Consider the following 19,447-nt stretch of genomic DNA (forward strand, 5'->3'; position numbering starts at 1 on the left):
ATTTTAGGTGCGGTGAAGGGTGAGAAGGGGTCGGCTTTGGCCTATAAACGGAACTGTCCCGGCATTTGCCTGAAGTTCTGGAAGAAATGGAATCATAGATAAGACTTTTTGCTGACGATGTTATGCTGTAGAGTAGTAAGTAAGTTAGAGGATTGTGAGCGACTGTAAAAAGACTTCGACAATGTTATGAGATGGACAGCAGAGAGTCGTATGATGGCAAATGGGATAAAAAGTCAGATTGTAAGATTCACCAAGAGGAAAAGTCCTCTTAGTTTTAATTACTGTTTTGATGGGACGAAAATACCTCACAGGAATCACTGTAAATACTTTTTCCCCATGGCACTACAGCCCTTGAAGGGCCTTGGCCTACCAAGCGACCGCTGCTCAGCCCGAAGGCCTGCAGATTACGAGGTGTCGTGTGGTCAGCACGACGAATCCTCTCGGCCGATATTCTTGGCTTCCTAGACCGGGACTGTAAATACTTAGGGGTTAATTTTTTTGCGAGTTGCTTTACGTCGCACGGACACAGATAGGTCTTATGGCGATGATGGGACAGGAAAGGCCTACAAGTGGGAAGGAGGCGGCCGTGGTCTTATTTAAGGCACAGCCGCAGCATTTGCCTGGTGTGAAAATGGGAAACCACGGAAAACCATCTTCAAGGCTTCGAACCCACTATCTTCCGAATACCGGATACTGGCCGCAGTTAAGCGACTCCAGCTATCGAGCTCGGTTTAATATAAGGAAAGATCTTCATCGGGGAAGTCACCATAAACGAGGTTGTCAATAAAAGTTATAGCTCTCTTCACGTGGTTATTAGAGTATTTAGAAGTTGTAAGAAGGATGTATAGGAGAGGGGTATAAGCATCCGGTAAGACCCCAGTTAGAGTATGTTTCCAGTGTATGGGACCCAAACCAGGATTATTTGACACGAGAACTGGAATAGATCCAAAGGAAATCAGCACGATTTGTTCTGGGTTATTTCCGACAAAAGAGTAATGTTACGAAAAATGTTGCGAACGTTGGTATGGGAAAACTTGGGGGCAAGGAGACGAGCTGATCGACTAAGCGGGATGCTCCGACCTGTCAGTGGAGAGATGATGTAGGATGACATTGGTAGACGAATAAGCTTGAGTGGAGCTTTTAAAGGTAGGAAAGAACATAATGTGAAGATAAAGTTGGAATTCAAGAGGTCAAATTCGGGCAAATGTTAAGTTATGGGAAGAGGAATTTGGGATTGGAATAATTCATCAAGGGAAGTGTTCGATAAATGTCCAAGTTCTTTGAAGTCATAGAAAGGACTACGTAAAGAATTGATGGGGAATCTGCCACCTTCTCGACAGCCCTAAATGTAGATCAGTGAAGAATTATTGATTGATTGATTGATTGATTGATTTAAGTGAGAATGGGAAACCACATCCGACGGTGGGGTTCAACCCACTGCCTCCTGAATGCGGAGCGCGGCTCCAATGTGACACTACTTGGTGTCGGACATTCCCGTCGGGGCAAACATGTTTGACTTTGACTTGAAACCTGGCCTGTTCCGTCCAAAACCGAACAGTTGGCAAACCCTAAATAGACGCAAAACTTCTATAATAATAAGTTATTAATTATCTTTTACGTGCACTCTGATGACCAACCCAACTTTTAATTAAAACTGCAAAGAAGAAACTCGTCAGGTTCAATATGTAGGAATAGAAGTCGAACTGAAGCTTGTACTGCTCTCTGTCGTGATTTTCAACAACGACTTGACATCTGTCGATAATGCAGGACGCTGCATGTGTGGCAGACGGGGCAGTCAACTTCTGTGTTATTTATTACAAATATGCGATACCGTTGTTCTCGTTGTTATAGATGTAGAGACTTGGAACATGGTGATTAACAGTCCACTAGTAGTCGGGTTCGCGATTATATCTGATAAATGCTACTAAGTTGTTTGCTCTGGTGTGCGTTTTTGCTAGTTGCTTTACGTCGCACCGACACAGTTAGGTCTTTTGGCGACGATGGGACAGGGAAGGGCCAGGAGTGGGAAGGAAGCGGCCGTGGCCTTAATTAAGGTACAGCCCCAGCATTTGCCTGGTGTGAAAATGGGAAACCACGGAAAACCATTTTCAGGGCTGCCGACAGTGGGGTTCGAACCTACTATCTCCCGAATACTGGATACTGGGCGCACTTAAGCGACTGCAGCTATCGTGCTCGGTGTGCGTTTTTGTAAGTTACTAGGGCTAGAATTTGAAATGAAATAATTGATACCGTACTATGTTTGAATTTGTCGGAGAATGAAATGGAAAAACCACAGAAAAGCATTTTACACATGATCGTCGTGGTATTCGAACTCTCCCCCACCCCATCTCATAAATGCAGGCATCCTCAACTAGCGCTCATACTAGCTGTGCATACCTAGTACACAGACGACATTTCATGAGAGACGATGAGATGATTAGTTTAGCTCTTTGAACGTTCGCCTTCTGTGCTCTAGGTTGAGTTCAGCTCCTTGGCTGAATTGTCAGCGTCGCGGCCTTCGGTTCAGAGCGCCCTGAGTTCGATTCCCGGCCGGTTCGGGAATTTTAACTACGTGTGCTCAGTTCCTTCTGACTTGGGGATCGGGTACTTGTCTTGAGACATACATGCGCACAAATAGAGCACAACCCATCACACCACTAACCATATCAAAAACATGCATTAGTGAATACATCCCTCCACATGGGGTTGGCGCCCAACTTCGTAGCGTAACGGTTAGTGTTATTAGCTGCCGTCCTCGGGGGCCCGGGTTCGATTTCCGGTACTGCCACGAATTTAAGAATGGCAGGAGGGCTGGTATGTGGTTGGACTGGTATATGCAGCTCACCTCCATTGGGGGTGTGCTTTAAAAGAGCTGCGCCACCTCGGGATGAGGACACGAGTTCAGGAAGTAAAACAGAACCTAGTCATCAAATGTGCGACACAGTTCGCACCCGTGACCTCACCAAGGTGTAGAAGAAGAAGACCTCCTGTGCTCTGGGTTGCAGGATCAAATTTCACTCAATTGGCATTTAAGAGTTTTCCTTACTTACTCCCTGGCATTACGGTCCTCTGAGGACTTTACATGTTTACTGATTTCCAGTGGACTCGATCTTCTGCACGTCTATACCGTCTCGTCACTGCGGTAGCTCCCAAGTTTGCGTCCACATAATTCAGTCATTTCACACGTGGGTGGCCTCTCATACAACCAAGCTATCCCGTCAGAAATTTCTTTAGGTGTCTTTCTCCTTCATCTGTTACACATGTTCTAACCTTCTTATTCTTCCCATTTTGATGGAGGCTACCACATCAGGTTCTTTATATAAGGCCCTAATTTCTTCGTTCTAATCCTCGATGCCTCCACTTCTTTCACTGGGCCGAATAACTTCCTCAACACTTTCTTTTCCCAGACATTCAGTTTCTTCTCCTTAGCCTCAGTCAGTATCCATGCCACTGCCGTCATTAAGGCTGGTTTGCTAGTTGCTTTCTAGAGGATCAGCCTTAATGCGATTCGTTGTATCTACCTCCACTTTGCTATCTGATGTTACAACCGAGCCAATGTATATCAAACTGTCTACTGCTCCAAAGTGGCATTTAAGAATAGGCTAGTTAAATGCAGGAGACCTGTGCCACTACATTTATTGACACGTTAGAATAATTCTTTGCCTCTATGGTGTAGTGGTTAGTGTGATTAGCTGCCACTCCCGGAGGCCCGGGTTCGATTCCCGACTCTGCCACGAAATTTGAAAAGTGGTACGAGGGCTGGAACAGGGTACACTCAGCCTAGGGAGGTCAACTGAGAAGAGGTGGGTTCGATTCCCACCTCAGCCATCCTGGAAGTGGTTTTCCGTGGTTTCCCACTTCTCCTCCAGGAAAATGCCGGAATGGTACCTAACTTAAGGTCACGGCCGCTTCCTTCCCTCTTACTGGTCCATCCCTTCCAATCTTCCCATCCCCCCGCAAGGTCCCTGTTCAGCATAGCAGGTAAGGCCGCCTGGGCGAGGTACCGGTACTGGTCATCCTCCCCAGTTGTATCCCCCGACCCAGAGTCTGAAGCTCCAGGACACTGTCCTTGAGACGGTAGAGGTGGGATTCCCCGCTGAGTTCGAGGGAAAACCGACCCTGGAGTGTAACCAGATAAAGATGAATAAGAACTATTTAAGGCGAAATTCCGTTTCCGGCATTTCTTATGGCTGATTGCAATTGGACAGATATTAAACAAATCATATCATTATGATTATTAATAATTACGGCGTGTATTCTCGTAGGATGTTTTTATAGTAAGTTGAACGAGTCCAGGTATATTAAAAGTGGATTGATCTTGGAATTAAGATCAACGGTATTACTGTATTTTAATAAGAGAAGGCGTGGAAATCGAATGACATCGTCACTGGCTTCCCACGAAGGCGGTAACGGTTCCAATCCTGGTCAATGCATTTAGGATTTTTGAAATGAAAAGTATTGTCTCTGTGGTTCGAATTACACGTAAAACTGGAGGATTCGTGGCTATAATGACGAAACTATCATCAATCACGTAAAACACCACGTAATGAAAAAGTGAGTTCCCAGACGAAATAATCCATACATCACTCCTGTTTTCACACCAGCAAATTCTGGGGCTTCACCTTAATAAAGTTTGCGGTATCTTCCTGAATGTGTTGGCGCGACGTTAAAACCGCTAGCAAGAAAAAATGAAACTTTGTTTTTACACCGAATTTGTTGTACGGGAGTGAGAGCTGGTGGACAACTGACTTTAAGTTGGCGAGGATTGCTGGTACAAGCAGATGAAACTAAAGTTACTAAATGAAAATAAGAGCTAAGTGGGTACGTGCCCTAATGGTTCCCAGAATCGATATTTCATACCAAGAATTTTACACCGAGCTCGATAGCTGCAGTCGCTTAAGTGCGGCCAGTATCCAGTATTCGGGAGATAGTAGGTTCGAACCCCACTGTCGGCAGCCCTGAAAATGGTTTTCCGTGGTCTCCCATTTTCACACCAGGCAAATGCTGGGTCTGTATCTTCATTAAGGCCACGGCCGCTTCCTTCCCACTCCTAGCCCTTCCCTGTCCCATCGTCGCCATAAGACCTATCTGTGTCGGTATGACGTAAAGCAACTAGCCGAAAAAAAAAAAAGAATTTTACATGTATTACGCCACAAGTCTCTTATTGTAAATAAATTACATTACATTATGCCAAATTTTAACAACACTACTTGTACTTGTCAACAGAATATCCATCGTTTTGGCTTCATATGTTTTTACAAAAGCCAAACAACTCTTACACGAGTAAATAAAATTTACAGTAACCCGAATTTCTACTTTTTGTTGGACTCAGTCTACTATCTACACTAGCTTTTACCACCAGAAACTATAATCACACCTTATCTTCACGTTAAATTGTATTCTCAGCAGTTATAGGATAGGTCTAATATTCGATTTCAATGCTGTTTATCTCACAATGATGCTGGATGAAGACATTAACCTAAAACTAGTGTTGAGCAAATTAATTCCTTTCTCCGTTAGGAGATGGTATAATGACTCGACAGTCTGTTGTCTGGTTGCCTTGGAGACGAGCTTCCGGGACAAATTTTACTCTTTTCCTTCTTTTATAATAAAAAATGTCATAAATGTTCCCTTCTGTGAAACCAGCCAACAAGAAAATGAGGCAGGCGGCAGCCTAATTGAACAACAAACATGAAGATGTAGAAAATATCCGACATGGGGTCTTCACATCTGCGTCAAAGGAGAAAGGTTATCTATAATACATGCAAAGAGAAACATTAATGAGACGAACTTTTATTCAGATTTAGAATAAGAAAGTCTGGTGTTGAATGGTGGGAGGTAAGAATAGGGATATCAATTCTTTACGTTTTTATTCATTTTGACGTGACGTCTCACTACGCACGCCTGCATGCACGGAAAGTTAGCGTTACGAAAATCAGTCTGTTTATCACAGGCTGTTCCTGGCAAAGAAAAAGTGATACAATCGATATTCCAATATCAGTAGATGACTCAAGAAATCATCTAAATGTTACAAGAATAAATTTAGCGTGGTGCTGCAACTTCGGCCCGTGGGGGCCTTGTGGTTTGAGCGCTCGATTAAGCGCACTCAGTACACTTCAGAGCACTGTTGTGAGTGGACACATCTACAGATTTAAAAGATTCTGGCCTCGCTTTCTTCATAAATAGATACACTAACGTAAATGACGTTATAGCAAGTATAAATACAGTTTGTAAATAGTGACTGTAAACATAGTAAATTTGCAATACAATTTTGAAAAATCAGCGATTTGGCCATGTGAACATCAGTTCTGACCTCTCATGTGGTGTACCACTAGAAAGATGGTACCACAACGGTCGCCCTACAACCCTTAGGGACAAAGTTATGCGGGGACGAAAGTGTGAAGATTTCTTAATTTGCTTCATTTCGACTTCTGAATGCAAATTACGACCCATGATGACTGTGTACTTCACTGAATATAGAATATTATGCCCGACATAACAGTACTATTGCGACAGAATTGGGGCAATTAGGGCAAAAGTTACATGGTGGACGAAATTTTATAAATTGCCAAATGTATTGAAATGTAATGTTACGTAATCACGGAGCTGTCTGTCCCCTTGAATCGCCGTTCGTTTTGTTCCTGGAAGGAATGAGTAAATCGGGCTGGAAAGCTCCCGGCCGGCTTGAGGGCATGTGACGGTCTAAGCTTCTACAGTGCTTTTCGTCCGATGTCTCCGTAGACTTTCTGGAAGGCGAAACTAGAACGCTCGTATTTTGACCGCACTCCCCCAATATACGTACAAGAACTTCATCACCTGGTGGCGATGATCGTTAAGGCACCAAATCCGTATGGTCTGACACCGTGGTTTGCTGGTTCGAGCCCCGTTGGTGGAAAAAAATTACCATGAGATTGTTGGTTCTTGGGTAGGAGAGGTTGTGGTATACAATTTCTAATCACCAGATTGCGTGCCAGGGGCCCGTATAGAATTACAAAGCTCTCCGCAATGTTCATATGAAGTGAGGGCATATTACGCTGTTGATTGTGATTCGTTCGTCGGGTGGGGTCGTAAAGCATTGAGTTGATCCCTCGGTGTGTTTCGACAGGAGTGGGCTATGTGCTGACACTGGGTTTCATCATCTCCCTATCACACCCAGCTACTTACACGCGCGCTCACACACACACACACACACACACACACACACACACACACACACCAGACGCGCAGGTCGCCATGGATGTCAACTGAAAAGAACTGCACCAGGCCTTCACATGACATCAATCAATCAATCAATCAATCAATCAATCAATCAATCAATCAATCAATCAATCAATCAATCAATCAATCAATCAATCAATCAATCAATCAATCAATCAATCAATCAATCAATCAATCAATCAATCAATCAATATACCAGCAGGCTCGCCTTGAACAGGTGGTTGTTTTGGTGTTGTGTTGTGTTATTTTGACGAGTGATTTGTGTAGAGTACTTCAGTGCGTGAGCGTTGACATGAATTGACTATGTGAGTTATCGGTCTTGTCTGGAGTCAAGCCAAGTGAAGAGCCATCGTGCGTTGTAATAGCCGACGTTCCTGTATTCGAACTTGACTGGATGGAGTTGCCATGTGAAGTGACTGGTGCGTGCGAAGCCAAGTGAAAGTTGAAACCTCTCAGTCAAGATTACGGGTGTCCATTGCAACTAACGACTGCCAGCCGAACACCCGCTGTGAGGAAAAGGGACTTTTGTAAATACAGTAGGCAGTAATTAGTGAATTGTGTTTATTCATTGTCGAATATAATAACTTGTGTGTATGTGTACTAATTGGGCCATCCTCGATTAGATTAGTTCAATAAAACAGTCAGTGTTTAATTCATAACAATAATATGTTCGGGCTATTTAATTATAGCCATCCGTGTCGGTAGGTGGCCAGCCAGATTAAGTTACGGGAGTTCACAATAGATAACACCAATAACATAAGCCGTAAACATAAAATCAACCGAGCAAGTTGGCTGTGCTTTTAGGGTCGCGTAACGGTGACCTTGCATTTGGGAGGTGATTGGTTCGAATCCCTATGTCGGCAACCCTGAAGATGGTTTTCCGTTGTTTCCCATTTTCATACCGGACAAATGTTGGCGCTGTATTTTAATTAAGGCCACGGCTGCTACCTTCCCAATCATAGTTCTTTCCTATGCTTCCGTCACCGAAAACCTTTGATGTGTTAGTGCTACGTTTAACCACTATAATAAAAAAAATCATTTGATCGGTTTTTATATTTACTTTATTTTACTCATTGACGTGACAATTGCCCACTACGATGCCATTCGTCTTTCTCTATGGTTAGTATCAACCTCTCTTCATTGAACTGACTAACGTGTCCTTCATTTCACAAGTCGGACTTGCAACGGGCAACGTTGTAACGCAAACCCAGTCCCTCCCCTGTCCCCACAGGTGTATATACAGAGTGTTTCAGTGGTGATCATATAAACTTTTAGGGATTCTAGAAAGGGCATATGTATCATTTTGAGTTAGGGACTCTCGGTCTAAAAACGACTTAGTCTCACATTATCTGCCAAATACTTTTCTTTGTAGGTTACAGGTTTGTTAACGCATGTGGGTTTAGCATGATGTGACCCACGCGTTGATCGCGAATAATAAGTGGATAGGAATAGGACATCCTGTTGTATGGCCAGCTCGTTCACCTGATCTGATCCCACTTCGTTTCTTCATCTGGAGTCATGTGAAGGGTCATGCCTACGAGACATCTGTAGAGACACTGAAGATAAGCTCCTGGCAAGAATCCCCGCTGCCTGTGACATCGTTAGAGCGATGCCAGAAGTGTTCGACCGGATACGCCGGAACTTACTAAGAGGTTGTCATGCCTGCATCGAAACTGGTTGACGCTATTTTGAACAACCGTTGTAAATGTCTTCGTATCGTGTGTGTAAAGTGCAGGTAAATGAAAGTATTACACGAGTCATAAGATATTTTAATCCCACATTCGTAGGCACCTAAAAAAATTGGCTTATATCCGGCCAATGAGGCGTTTCCCGACTTCAGTTCCCTATTTAAAACTAATACATACGGCTTAGTTACTAAGTTAGTAAGGCAGGAGCGTAACCAAGGGGGTGAGTGTACTAGGGGGTTAGAATCCCCCAAATTGGAATTTTACAAAATAAAATAAATATAAACTGACAATAAACAAGTGAAATACGACTCAATGTGTTGGTGTGAAACCAGCAGATGTCTACACGTTTTTAAGAAGACTCGAAATTTGGATTTTAGATTGTAATATTATTCGCCATGATGACATTGTTCTGATTCTGTATTTTAATGTCAGATTTTATAGTGTACTGCAATCTGAATGTCAACATAATTTACTTGTATCAGTGTCGTTATAATGACACTCATGCATGTGCGCACCACACACGCACAAGCGCCTTCATAACATTCTATCATCATTTTGTCACCACCCCCCCCCCCCCCCGTGGCAATCGGTCGATCCTGGCAACGCTATTGTACTAAGGTGATCGTGGACGACTACTAAAATCATAATTTGTCTCACTTGTTCATAACATCATCAATTCACAAATCATTGATAAATTTAGGCATCGTAAACAATATTGTGCATATACAGAGTGAAGCGAAATTCGCGCACTCGTGCGTCGCAGCGCGAATCCTCACATGCCAGCAATAAAAAAATTACAAAATTTCGTCCTGCGAGTATATCCGGCAGAAAAAGGATGTTGAGGAGTGGCAATCTGGCAACATTGTAACCACATTTAGTGCAACTATCTCTGTTAGCACATATTAGTCTCGCTGTACATTTGGTGAGTGGATAGAGTTTTGTGTTAGCATGCAGGAGGTCGAGGGGTCGATCCTCGGTTGAGGCGTATGTTTTTATTTCGTAAATGTAGTCCAGGTGGTATGGAATCTGTCATCTTAATCGTCAAGATCGATTGCTGCGGGTCCTCTAGAACCCATTTGAACTTACATGCTACGATCCTAGAAATGGACGAACAATCGTTTTCATGGGTCAGCTTTGAAAGACGCCCTTTCCACGTCGTGGGCGTGAATCTATTCGCTGTTGACGATTAAGATGCCAGATACCATACCACCTGAACTACATTTCGTTCGTACTCTGTTTTCCCTCCAGGGTCGGTTTTTCCCTCGGACTCAGCGAGGGATCCCACCTCTACCGCCTCAAGGGCAGTATCATGGAGCTTCAGACTCTGCGTCGGGGATACAACTGGGGAGGATGACCAGTACCTCACCCAGGCGGCCTCACCTGCTATACTGAACAGGGGCCTTGTGGGGGGATGGGAAGTTTGGAAGTGATAGACAGGGAAGAGGGAAGGAAGCAGCCGTGGCCTTATGTTAGGTACCATCCCGGCATTTGCCTGGAGGAGAAGTGGGAAGCCACGGAAAACCGCTTCCAGGATGGCTGAGGAGGGAATCGAACCCCCCTCTACTCAGTTGACCTTCCGAGGCTGAGTGGACCCCGTTCCAGCCCTCGTGCCACTTTTTCAAATGTCGTGGCAGAGCCGGGAATCGAGCCCGGGCCTCTGGGGGTGGTAGCTAATCACACTAACCACTACACCACAGAGGCGGACCTGGACTACATTTACGGAATAAAAAACATACTCCTCAACCCAGGATCCACCCCTCGACCTCCTGCATGCTAACCCAAAACCCTATCCACTGCACCAACAGTACAGCACGACTAATGTGTGCTGACAGAGGTAGTTACTCTACATGTGGTTACAGTGTTGCCAGATTGCCACACTTCATCGTCCCCGGATATACTCGCAGGACGAACTTTTGTGAGATACATTTTTTTTATTGCTGGCATGTGAGGAGTCGCGCTGCGACGCCCGAGTGCGCGAATTTCGCTTCACCCTGTATATGCATGATTTAAAGTGATTTGATAGAATCTGAGAATGTTCTTGTCGAACGAAACATGTCTTTCTTTCTTCGTTAGTGTGTGTCATTTAGTGATATGTTATATGTGTTAGCCTATAGTGAGTGTTTTCGACAGACTACCTGAGTCGACACTGAAAAGTATTGCTTCGTTATTAACAAAGAAGATAAAAGGTATAGTTTGTCATTGCTTTCCTCACTGGGCCAGAAAGTGATATTGCAGCACAAATGACCCCCACGACTAGCACCTTTCACAGCATACAGACACACTAGTCCTGCCATTATTCAGCACCACCTATACCGCAGCAGCTTCCACAGCCATGAATGACACTGGAAACCTATATTTCACTCTGGTCTCTGCCAAGAGACAGATGAGTAAATATTGCATCCATCAAGAAATAAGAAGGTCCGATTCGTTGGCTGAATGGCCAGCGCACTGGCCTTCGGTTCAGAGGGTCCCGGGTTCGGTTCCCGGCCGGGTCGGGGATTTTAATCGCTTCTGATTAATTATTCTGGCTCGGGGATTGGGCATATGTGTCCGTTCCAACACTCTCCTCTTCATATTCAGACAACACACTCCACTATCAACCACTACAACAACACGCAATAGTGAATATACCCCTCCATATAGTGTTGGTGTCAGGAAGGGCATCCGGCCGTAAAACAGGGCCAAATCCACATGTGCGACACAGTTTGCATCCGCGACCCCACAGGTGTGGGAAAAGCGCTATCAAAAGAAGAAGAAGAAGAAGAAGAAGAAGAAGAAGAAGAAGAAATAACAACAGGCTACGCTTATGATATACGTCACGAAATTACCATTTTGATTGTGTTCGATCTCTTCTTACATGTTTAACAACACTATGTTGAACGTCACTTTCGGGGTTTTTCACATTCTTTTCGTCATGCATTCGAAAGCTGTTTTATCATTTTATTTTCACTTTGTTCTTTCCCTCGTATATGGCAATAAGTAATATGTGTCTTTTTTCCCCGCAGGTTCTCAAAATGCATGCCTCGTTCCAGCTTGTACTCTTGACTTCCTGTCTTGTCCTTGTGACGGCTGGCACATTGAGAGATTTCTTCCCAAACGATTTCAAGTTTGACCACATAGAGTTTCCGACAGAGTTGAGGTATTCACCGTTCAACCTTCGACAACCTAATGGACAAAGGAAGCAATTCGAGCAAGCATCTGAGGCCCTCTTTGCTGTTGCGCTTCGCCTCAAGTCTCTGTTAGACTTCAGCATCAATGGTGGGAACTTTCTTGTGTCGCCACTTAGTGTCGCGGCAGTGCTGGGTCAGCTTCTTCTGGGGGCGAAAGGCGAATCGCGACGTAAATTAAGTGAGGTAAGCTAAAATAATCACATGACAAGAAATGCGTTCCACATCCAGGTGGAGAAAGCACGATGTTGTTGAAACTCCATACACCATCTAGTTCGCATGCTCAATATTAACTGCTTATAGAAAAGCTTGTTCACAGCAAAACGATGAAGTTTACTTTTGGGTGTTCTGGAAGGCATCTGCTTCTGAACTGGGAGATAATCTAGGGGTACGAAAAACGTGAGGAGACAACCCTACAAAGCAGCCAACGGTAAGATGACAAGGCGACAAAAGGAACACACTGAAGATGAAGCGATGACGCTACGCTTGTGGAGGAATCGATACGCCAGAGATAAATGAGATCTTTTCCATACTTGTGATAAAACTAACGGCTTTTGCAGTTTTCGGAGACGCCGAGGTGCCGGAATTTTATTCCACAGTTCTTTTACGTGTCAATAAATCTACCGACACGCTGCTGACGCATTTAGCATCTTTAAATACAACCGGAATGGGCCAGGATCATGCCCGTCAACTTGCGCTTAGAATATTCCATCTCTGAGGTCATCGTCGTTCACTTCCAGTATATCTGAAGATATCTAAGAAAAATGTTATACAGTAGTGACAGTGAAGATAGTGTGAGTGCAAAATAGTTATTGCTTTCAAACCTATTTAATCGCAAATATAGTGTGCACACTGTTAACGAAATGGAACAAGAATGTGGTGAATATCACACTTTATTCCTGCATTAGAACTGTATCCGGGTGTCTCGACTCTTGCGTTAATACCTATCGGGTGTGGCGTTGTTCACACTGTTATCTCATAGTGCTATAATACTGAGCATTAAACAAATGAGACAGTCTTTCGAAGACAAGAGGTACCGATGTTCCGAACTGACTGTGCGCTGAGAAGATCTGAGCCGTATGAAGGGACAGTGTGTCTAGAAACTGACCAATGACGCGAAGCCGCACCAAGGCGACTTGCTTGTCACCTCGTCGCTTTGGTATCTCTGTGTAGCGTTGTTGCGTGCTGTTTCTCTATATGCACTTCCTTGTTGACCATCCTTGTTGCGTTGTCGCCTTGTCGTTTTGTCGCTGTAGTCTGGTTTCCTCACCATGTCCGTACCCCAAGGGAGAACATATTTACATTTCACAAACGGTTCCTCTTTGGTTTGCACCATGAATAAACAATAACCAAACTCTTGTCACAAAAGTTCATTCCATCTACTGTAAATCAAGAACAAATTCGTTCGGTGCGGTAAACCATTCAGGACTATCATATTTGTATATTTTATACTGGTGTTGCAGTAGGAATATCTAAGGTACTATTTTTGTTTAAGACATAATAATAATAATTATTACTGCTCAACAAGGTTTTCATGACATGGACAAGAATAACTTTTAGGTAATTTGTATGTCCTTATTACGAATATGAACTTGGAAAATGTTATACAGTACTGACAGTGAAGATAGTGTGAATACAAAATAGTTATTGCTTTCAAATTTTTTATAAACTCATATTTTTTAGTTAGCGAATCGTATAAAAATGTGTTAAAACCTACCCACTTTGAAAGAGGTTATTATCTTTTACACAAATATGTATAATTTCCGTTCTTTTACAGTAAAGTACCATTTGAAACATACTTTCTCTTTTGTGGTTTGAATGAGTGTTACCCTTCGTGGTGATTTTTTTATGTTATTACCCTTATTATGCGTCTGCACAGAGGGTAGGCACATCAGGCTACAATTGACTAACGGAAAGAAAAAAATGGTTGCTTGGCGTTGTATTGTGAAAATACGGTTGCTTGCTGTTGTATTGTGAGACAAGAAACGTTTAGTTTTGATTGTGGAAGTGTTGTGAGCGGTACTAGTTATTCTGCAATTGTGTTAAACGGATCGCAGTCGTCGGTCATATAAAAATTCTCCAAATAGTTTCTGCTATGTTTGTGGTGAATTAACTTCGAAATCACAACGTCGATCAATTACAGACAATGTAAAACGCATATTACTTGTATTTTGGTTGTAAATTGGTGACCAAGGTAAAAATTGGGCTCCACACGTGAGTTGTGTAAAGTGTTACGTGAAGTTAACAGAGTGGTTGCAAGAAAAAAATAACAATATGTCTTTTGCTGTTCCAATGATTTGGCGACAGCCTACCAGTCATGTGGAAAATTGTTACTTCTGTATTACCAAAAACAGAGGGATTTTAAGGAAAACTAAAGGTAACATTGTGTATCGTAATCTGCCATCAGCCACAAGGCCCGTGTCACATTGTCCAGAGCTTCCCGTCCCTATCCCTCCCCTCCCCCCCAGTGGGGAAGAGGAACATGAACAATCAGAATCCTAAGACTACTGTTCAACTTCCGCTGATACTACCTACATTCCTGAACATCATAAAACACCTCATCTGATACGACAGGCAGAACTTAATGATCTAGTTAGGGATTTAGGTCTTTCCAAGCAACATGTTAAATTATGAGGTTCCAGATTACAAAAATGGAACTTATTAGCAAGAAATACAAACATAGAATGAAATGATAAGCTGACTACTTATTTTGCAATGGAAAATTCTGTTTGTGCGTGCAAAAATGTGATCGGGTTGATGGATGAATTAGATATTGAATACAATCCAGAAGAATGGAGACTGTTCATCGATTCATCAAAACTAAGCTTAAAAGCAGTTTTATTACACAATGGCAATACAAAACCCTACATTCCAGTGCCTTATTCAGTCGCTATGAAAGAAACTTATGAAAACATTGCAAGAGACAACTCTCATGATTGATCCATATTGAAAATGACTATAAGCAAAATTATCACATAAATAATTTATTTTACTATCACCACCTATCCATTACAAACTACGTGCTACGTGGTTGAAAACTACATAATACTATATAAACTTCTCAGAGACATGTTTCGCCCCTTATTAAGGGCATCATCAGCCTATAGGCAACTTTTTTCTGGTGGTTTTACGTCGCACCGACACAGACAGGTCTTATGGCGACGATATAGGCAACCTTAATGTCAAACGTCTGAAATGTTACCTGGGCATACATGATTTACAATGAGAATTACGTTACACATTAAAGACCTCTTAAAATTAACATGCTACAATTATAATATGAAAAGATCCCACATTACACACTATGAGCATACCGCAAATAAAAGGCATATAATTGTGGCTCAGATTCGTGGATGATATGTCACCAGTAGTGATGAGATTTTAGATCATTTAAATAAAATTGACCCTAACGTTAAATTTACTAAACAAGACGAGATGAATGATCCCTTAAACGTTTTAGACATAATGGTCACACGTTTTAATAATGAATTTGATTTTCGTATCTTTAAGAAACCTACAAACTCTCCCATTGCAATTAAGAATACCTCCCTACACCCTAAGGGCCAAAATAAGCCTCATTCTACAGCTTGATTTATAGAGCTCTGAAAATTCCTCTTTCTTCTAACAACTTAAAGGCTGAATTCAATTATATAAGGAATCTTGCCAAAATTAACGTTTTCAAAGTTGAAATCGTCAATCGTCTAATCAACAAAGTAAAACTAAATTATCCACGAATCTCATACCAGACAAGCCTAAAAAAACCAAATTCGCTACATTTAATTTTAATAACCCCGCGATCAATCAGTTCAGTAATACCCTATAGAAACACAGTGTTAATACAGCTTTGAAGACGGTCAACAACAATCAAAACATATTTCTTAACCACAATAAGGTCAATTGCAACAGCAACATATACTCAAGATCTGGTGTATATAGATTAACATGTTTACAGTGTGGCTTTTCATACGTTGGTCAGACTGGGAGGAGCTTTTCCGCGAGATACATGGGACACTACAACGCCTTTAAACATAATAAGTACTCGGCCATGAGCCAGCACATGACCGAGACAGGACACCACTATATGTCCAGCCGTCACTGGCTTATATCCACATTCATTTAATTCACTATAGCTGTCCTTCACGTTAAAGACAGGATTCATATCACATATTTCAGGGATAGCATACACTCAACCTTTATATCAACTTCTCTAGCTTTCAATAGGACACAATTTCACATTTAAGCAGCAGCTTCAACTTGGAATCGTGATACCGCTTCACGCGACAGAAAACATACGACGTATATTTTAAAATTACAACATTTTAATAACAATACTCAATCTTATCTAATTTATTCTTAAATATCCAGCTGTTGTTTATAATTAATTGACACTGATTTTACCACAATCAGGTAGACTGAACATTTGAGAAAAATGTACCCAAGGAAGATAACTCTCTTTACTCAATAATGTTACTATCCCCATGGTCTGCAAGTTATTATGAAGCGGATCCATTTTAGCTTTGGACTTTGTTTAGAATAAAAAAGAACAGCACTAATAAGTTTTTAATTTTCACGTGTATAAGACACTATCAATTCTCGACTCTCTTAATGTGTAATGAGACATCTTTTTATATTATAACTGTAGCATGTTAATTTTAAGAGGTCTTGAATATGTAACGTAATTCTCATTGTAAACCATGTGTGGATAGATAATGTTTGAGACATTTGACCTTAACAAGGGGGCGAAACATGTCCCTGAGAAGTTTATACAGTATTATGTAGTTTTCAAGCACGTAGCACGTGGTTTGTATTGAATAGGTGGTGATAATAAACTATTTTTGTGATAATTTTGCTTATGAATACATGCCACTAATTTTTAATGCAGTAAATTATAATGAACATCGCTGGGAAATTTGTGGCGATTCGAAAGTAATAGCTTTGTTTCTTGGATTACAAGGAATGTTTACTAAGTTCTGTTGTTTTTTTATGTTTGTGGGACAATCGAGCAACAGCACAGCATTATGTGGTGAAGGACTGACCTATCAGAAGAGGTTATATTCCTGGTGAACGTAATATTAATTATCTTCCTCTAGTGCAACGTGAAAAGTACATCTTTCACTTCTGTACATAAAACTAGGGTTAATTCAATCTTTTTGTGAAAGCTCTATGTACGAGTGGAGAAGCCTTTCGGTACTTAAAGACTCTATTCCCTAAAATCAGTGATATAAATTCAAGGAAGGCATATTTGTCGGTCCACAAATTAGAAAACTTTTGAAGGACAGCATTTTTGAGAAAAAACATAACCCTAAGGAATTAAGAACATGGATATCTTTTGCATGTGTTATCAACGGATTTTTAGGGAATCACAAGGAAGAAAATTATCTCCAATTAATAGAGATGTTACTAAGAAACTACAAAGAAATGGGCAGCCGTATGTCACTGAAGATCGACTTCTTACATTCACATTTGGAATTATTTCCTGAGAACTTGGGGGCTGTAAGTGATGAGCAGGGAGAGCGATTTCACCAAGACATTCCTACAATGCAGTAACGGTATCAAGGAAGATGGGATCCTCCAATGATGGGCGATTATTGCTGGTTCCTACAAAGGGAAGACTGCAGTTCACATAAGAGAAAAATTAAGGTATTTTTCTCTATTTATTGCATGGCCAGTTATTAATACACCAGGTCTATCATATCTAAACTACCCTTGAAAATTTTCATACAAAAATGAGAACAAAGTAAGTTTTATTAGATCAAAAAAGCTGATTTGTTCAATATATAATGTAAATTCTATAACACAAAAACGTGTCGTGTTAAGAAATTTTCACTCTCTTTCTCGTGTTCAGGGCATGCAAATTAGTTAGGATCAACCTATTTTATTAATGTTGTGGGAAAAAGTTCAAATTTGTTGAGTAGTGAATCGTACCCAAAGACAGAAACCGATACCTCAACAATTTAAAACAAGACAGAAACTCATAGTGGTTTCATATTTTATACTAAATGGTCCAATATGGAAACTTGATTAGTTTTTCATTGTAGGGCTATCAGTAAGTGGCACTCTTCCTGTACATTGAATTTAAGTACAATTTAAGCTCATTCTCCCATGCAATTCCTACTATGATAATTTCCAGTTTGAATAGCTACGTAAATTATTATTTTAAAATGTTGATTTAATATAGAAATACATTTCAATAAGGTACCCACCTAATGTGGTAAAATGAATTCAAGTTACAAGTTAAGAAGGACTAGGTTAAAAAACGTGAACGTCCCACAAACTACTTTTACGGTTTTCAGAGATGCCAGGTGCCGTAATTTCGTCCCACAGGAGTTATTTTACGTGCCAGTATATCTATCGACACGGGGATGACGTATTTGAGCACCTTCAAATACCATCGGACTGAGGCAGGATCGAACCTGCCAACTTGGGCTCGGGAAGTCAGCGCCTTAACCATCCGAGCCACTCAGCCCGGCCATCTACATTTCAAAACCGTCCGACTTCCCAACAGACAGGAAACTGTCGTTATAGAGGAAGAGAGATACATCACACTCTGTTGTAAACCACAAAAGTGACACCACCCGAGCAGCATAAAATTATCAACACAGATTAACTAATTTTATTGTGATTGTAAAGATGGAAAAGAGCCTCCGTGGCTCAGACGGCAGTGCGTCGGCTTCTCACCGCTGGATACCGTGGTTCAAATCCCGGTCACTCCATGTGAGATTTGTGCTGGACAAAGCGGAGGCGGGACAGGTTTTTCTCCGGGTACTCCGGTTTTCCCTGTCATCTTTCATTCCAGCAACACTCTCCATTATCATTTCATAGCATCTATCAGTTATTAATATATCACTTAGGGAGATTCGACCCCATCGTACTAACAGCCTATATATGGTTCGTTCATTACATCCCTGACCCGGTCAAAGACTGGAAAACAGGTTGTAGGTTATCATCATGTAAAGATGGAAATGAATAATCTGTGATAAAATATGAACTCAACTGCAACTATCCTCTCAATGGGTAGTGTTATTTTCTTAGAAACTCTAGGTCAATTTTACAAATTCATGTATAAGAATGGTAGTGTACTGTGTATTTTAACTAGTACGTTTTCACCAACGATTAGCCTGTTTGTCACCAAAGGCGTCACAGCTAACCGAAAGAATAGAACTTTCCTACCTCTAACCATTCTGTGAAGTATAGTTAATATGACCATTCTACGAAGTTGGAATAGTATACCCTCAAAACTCCGTATATATTCAGCAAGACGATCTACAGTATGTACACTTAAATTTAATTTCCGACTTTATGAACTCCAAAGAACCTACGAAGCCCAAACATGGCTTCATTGCTGCATTTTTAGTTACTTGGCGTATATTTTGA

General features: G+C 41.6%; 1 protein-coding gene across 1 annotated transcript in view; it reads left to right on the forward strand.

The window, feature by feature from the left end:
* Positions 1–19,447, forward strand: part of LOC136858089 (uncharacterized) — a 152,023-nt gene that overhangs the window by 123,180 nt on the left and 9,396 nt on the right. Inside the window, exon 2 of the mRNA XM_067137361.2 lies at positions 11,912–12,259. Coding sequence (XP_066993462.2) covers positions 11,921–12,259 — 339 coding nt within the window. The 5' untranslated portion in view covers positions 11,912–11,920. The remainder of the gene's footprint in view (positions 1–11,911; positions 12,260–19,447) is intronic.

Source organism: Anabrus simplex, chromosome 1 (assembly GCF_040414725.1).
Source record: "Anabrus simplex isolate iqAnaSimp1 chromosome 1, ASM4041472v1, whole genome shotgun sequence".
Lineage (NCBI taxonomy): Eukaryota > Metazoa > Arthropoda > Insecta > Orthoptera > Tettigoniidae > Anabrus > Anabrus simplex.